General features: G+C 38.7%; 2 protein-coding genes across 2 annotated transcripts in view; both read left to right on the forward strand.

The window, feature by feature from the left end:
* LOC137976418 (adenosine receptor A3-like) overlaps window positions 1-900 on the forward strand; it is a 1339-nt gene extending 439 nt beyond the window's left edge. The window contains exon 1 of the mRNA XM_068823760.1: window positions 1-900. This exon is cut by the window's left edge and continues 439 nt beyond it. Within this exon, the coding sequence (XP_068679861.1) occupies window positions 1-585 (585 nt within the window). The 3' untranslated portion in view covers window positions 586-900.
* Window positions 901-1043: 143 nt separating this feature from the next.
* The window catches only part of LOC137976417 (uncharacterized), a 5170-nt gene continuing 1213 nt past the window's right edge, over window positions 1044-5000 (forward strand). The window contains exons 1-2 of the mRNA XM_068823759.1: window positions 1044-3077; window positions 3688-5000. The exon at window positions 3688-5000 is cut by the window's right edge and continues 1213 nt beyond it. Coding sequence (XP_068679860.1) covers window positions 4650-5000 — 351 coding nt within the window. The 5' untranslated portion in view covers window positions 1044-3077; window positions 3688-4649. The remainder of the gene's footprint in view (window positions 3078-3687) is intronic.

Below are 5000 nucleotides of genomic sequence, written 5' to 3' on the forward strand. Positions count from 1 at the left end.
GACAGACTTTTTGCTTTGTCTTTAAAGATCAGGTACAGACAATTTGTGACTCTAAAGCGGACATATGTTATTGTCGCTCTCTTTTGGGTTATATCCATTGCATTTACAGTTTTGGGCGTTTTTGTTAATTGGATATCAGCTTTGTATTGGACAGTTGTGCTCCTATCCTGTATGGCAATATCAGCTTTCTCCTACGGAAGAATCTTTTTTGTGTTGCGCTTTAATCAAAATGAACTTCGTTCACCTGCTTTCTGGCAAAAACTTTACAGAAAGACAGTTTACACTGTATTATATATTCAATTGGCCTTGGTTGTTTGCTACTTACCGTATACTATAATCACGCTTCTCGTGTCGCGTCGATCCGGCCACCCCAATATGTGGCTTCTTCTTGTGTGGAGATATTTGGGAACTTTGGTTTACTTTAACTCCTCCTTAAACCCGGTTCTTTACTGCTGGAAGATGAGGGAAGTGAAAAAGGCAATGAAGAAGATAGTTCAACGAATTTGCTGCTCTTGGTGTTGCAACCGAGAGAACGGCGGGTTTGTTGTTAATAGCGAACGGCAAACTACAAGCTCAAGCTTGTGATAAGGTCATGGAACCTATGTTATTCTATTGTTTTTTTTTTGTGCTTAACAACTGCAAAGCACAACGAACACGCCAGAGAGGCGTTGAAATCACATGTATTTATTGCAGTTCAAACATCTAACCTCACCACACAGGTTTGTGTATTGTAGTAGTCCTTGGAGTATGAATGTCATTTTTAAGAAAGGCAAAAAAAAAAAAAAAAAAAAGAAAAACGTAAAATAATTTCAAGTTTGCCTTTTGTCATAAGATCTGTAAATAATATTAGGAAATAAAGTTTATTGCACAAAATAATCAAATAAAATGGCGCGCAACTGGTTTTGATGCATCTGTCGTTTCTTTCTAAGCTTCAGCTTTGCTTTTTAATTAGTAATTTTTGCTGTTGTTCTAAACTGAAGAGAGGGGGTGTAAAGATTATCAGCTAAACGGAAAATGTTGTGAAAGAGATTACTGTGCATGTGATTTCAGTCTTAGTTGTTGATTACAATATTATTGTTGGTTATTGTCTGCAAGAGACTTAACTGATTAGAGTGTAAGGTGAAATCCTAATTTTCTACCCCATATGACCCATGTGAGCGTTATCCCTACTGAATTCCCATCCTGGTCACAGTTTTTCTCTGCCCTTGTGTGGGCCCATTTCCATTAGTAGGGCTAACGCTCATATGGTTCATTCGGGGTAGAAAATTAGCACTTCACATTATTATTTATACTCTAATCAGTTAAGTCTGTTAAAATAAAAGTGCCACACGGCCAACGTAACCTTTCCTTGTACTTATTGTTTGCAAGGCTTGTTTGTCTACTGCTATCACCTCAGAGGTGTTTGATCACTCTAAAAACTGTGTACACTAAGGACGATTTATTTTGTTATTTTATATGCAGAAACATAATTATTTCCATATACACTATATTGCTCTCTGGGGTTAGAAACAGGAGCTCCGGTTTTGGGCTTGGGTAAATCTATATATCGTTAAGTTAAAATATACATTTATGTACCCCATATATAGCTATAGCTAATTAATCAACACGGGTAGATAACTGCGGGAAGTAAATTTATTTCATTCCGGTAAGACACCAGTAGGGGTGAAATTTGTTGGTTTGCTACGATGTAACTTAATTAATATTTTGAATTTCATCGAGCTGTTCCAAGGTTGGAGTTTTCGGAACTCAGGAAATATGTATGTTCTCAGTTCTTAAGCTCTTCCGCTTTGTATTTGGTTTTGACCGTCACTTCACGACTCCGCCCAGTACGAGAGAATTGGCCAATATAATCCAGTATTGGCGTCTCAGAATGGCAATTTGATTATAATATGGTGCCATGCAAATAATAGGAAATATGCCATATTGATAATAACATGATTTCGAGTACAATTTGGTGCAAAATTGTATTTTGAAAAAAAAATAATTACAAGTGCTTATTTCTACCAAATATACCAAACAACACAAGAAATTATAGTGTTACTACTTATTAAAGCGATAAAAAACATGGGGAATTTTCGATAGCGTGGGAAATACAACAATATGTGGAAAGAGTAATCATTTCGCGATAAAATTCGGGAAATTCACTTTTTAAATTGAGACGATCTACGTCATAGTTGCATGCGATAACAAACATGAACCCATCGGCAAAGTTGAAGGCCAAAATTAACTGCTTTCAGGCACGTTTGTATGTAGTTCCATTCCACCGAGTAGAACGCTTTTACAAAATCTTTGTAATATGTTATAGTCAGGCTCCGAACCTCCATTTTGACCATCTCCCATTAAATTCATCAGCAATGATCTTAACATCTCTCGAGTACACGGCCTGTGTTGACTCCTTTCGAGGGATGAACATGCTCTCTCTCGGCCTCACATAGTCGAACCTTGATCTCATTACTCTTTGCACGGTAAGTTTGCCACTCCTGGGGCAAGTTTGTCTCCTTGGCAATCTTCAATAATTGATCTCTTTCACTCATGTGTTGTTTCACTTGTTCGTCCACAAAAGGGCATTGACGATGCTTAATCTTAACCTTCTTAACTGGAGCATGCTTATTTAGCAAACAATGAAAATGTTGGTTAAAATCGTCAACTCTCTCACTGACATCACCAATCAGTGAATTTTCCGTCCATGGAAGTCGTTCTAGGTCTTGTAAGAACTTGCTCGCATCATATTTTCGAAATCTTCTAGTGATGATATGAGTCGGAAGTGGTTGGGTATTTTAAGATAAAGTACAATGTACGTTAGATAGTGATCACTAATGTGGGTACTCAACCACTCTGGTTTCCGTGACAACGGAGGTATTAGTTGCCAGAATAACATCAATTAAGGAAGATGATTGAGGCATAACTCTAGTTGGCGTAGTTACAAGATGAGTAAGGTTCAAGGTCTCATACAAATCCTTCAAAGTGTTTCAGTATTTATAAGTATTTATAAGTACATTCTACTGTCAACTAACAACGAATCATTAAACCTCCAGAAGTAGGGGCCTCGAGGTGCGGCGTATTCATCAAAACAGACGGTGAGCACTAAAGCAGAGTGGTCTCAAAAAATATTTGGTGCAACTCTACATTCTTGAATTAACTTATCTAAAAATTTGGGGATAAAGAGATAATTAAGTCTACTTTGTATCTTTATTGGTGGGTTTCACCAAGCGAAACCTGGTTTGATCAATTTTTTGTGACGCAACGAGTGTACCAAATTAAAAGTCTTAATTAACGAGTCAACTGTGACTCTGTTACCGCTAATTTTTTTGGAACAAACGGTCGGCCTCCTTTCTTGTCAATAGAATTCTTTACTCAATTAAAATTGCCACCGAACACAAGGTTTTCGTTAGCATATGCAGATAAGACTGTTTTATACAAGTCTCTTGTGTTGTACTCAAATGTATTTTCCGATGGTATTCCAAGTAATTAGTTGCGGTTGTTTCATTTCACACCTGCCGCACCCACTATTGTGCATTCTGTTTTTCATGTATGTCAGGATTGGCCAGTTATTAGTATTTATACCCTCCGCTGTCTCTTGAGTACCATTCACGCTCGCGGTTCCATTCAGTTTATTCATCTTTCTGCTTTAAGCCTCACCCCCACCTCCCGTCTCCTACAGGTTTCGTCATTTCCTTTATCTTTCAGGCCGTAGAGACGCTTTTGGCGACTTCTTCCGCTGTTTCAAATGCGGCAAATTTGGACACTGGGCTAAGGACTGCCTATCCTTGTCCTGGCCGGGAAGTTACCAGCCCCTTAGCTACAATTCTTTCCCTGGAATCTCCTACAACAAGCCAACCTCAGGCCAATCAGCTCAACCAAACAATGATGATGCCTTGGCGCAGATACATCAATTTACACAGAATTACGAACTTGAAAGCGGACATTCATTACGTGTTAAGGGTAATCTGAAGAATAATTTAGTTTTCTGGAGATCTATAGGTGCTCCGGATTTCATTTTGTCTATTATTGAAAATGGCTACAGACTGCCATTCATTAGTTTTCCGTTGGCTGTAAAACTGAAAAATAATAAGTCGGCTCGAATTTATGCTGATTTTGTGGATCACGCTGTTCTTGAGCTTCTTATTCAGACCGGGTGCGTATGGTTAATGATCAGCCTTTTGTTGTAAATCCTTTGTCAGTTTCTGTACAACCATGCGGTAAGAGAGGTTAATTCTCGACTTGCGCCATGTCAATAAGTCATTAATTAAGCGAAGTGTTAAGTATGAGGACTGGAAAATTGCTATGTCTTATTTTGTAAAGGACGGGTACATGTTTTCCTTCGATTTAAAAAGTGGTTACCATCATGTAGACATTGCACAAGAGCACCAAACGTTTCTGGGGTTTTCATGGCGTGCGCCCGATTCCATTAAGGAAATATTTTATGTTTTTACTGTGCTCCCGTTCGGTCTGTCCTCTACCCCTTGGGTTTTCACTAAGGTTTTGAAGCCTTTAGAAAAGTATTGGAGACTACAGGGTCTTTGTATAGCCATCTTCTTGGATGATGGTTGGGCGATTGTTCAGGATAGAGAAAGTTGTCGCATTAAGGCCCAGGCTGTAAGGGCGGATTTGTGCAACGCAGGTTTTGTTGTCAATGAAGTTAAATCGGTATGGGAACCCAAGTATTGGACTGGCTGGGTATTACCTGGAATGCTGCATTAGGTAATTTAAAAATTGTGGAAAGGAGAATTGTTAAGATCATTAACTCAATTGGTCATATTACTGAAGCCGATTTGAAAGTTTCCGCGAGAGAGTTGTCCGCCTTCACAGGTCAAATTATCTCTACCGGGCCTGTGGTTGGTAACATTGGCAGGATAATGACCAGACATTGTGTCTTGTCCACCTTGTGCAGGGATAATTGGGATTCTATATCCCTTCTCGAAGATTACTGCAAGGAAGAACTGTATTTTTGGAAGGAAAATATGGTTAATATCAACACTAGGTATTGCTTTGTAAGTAAG

The sequence above is a fragment of the Montipora foliosa genome, chromosome 11 (genome assembly GCF_036669935.1).
Source record: "Montipora foliosa isolate CH-2021 chromosome 11, ASM3666993v2, whole genome shotgun sequence".
Lineage (NCBI taxonomy): Eukaryota > Metazoa > Cnidaria > Anthozoa > Scleractinia > Acroporidae > Montipora > Montipora foliosa.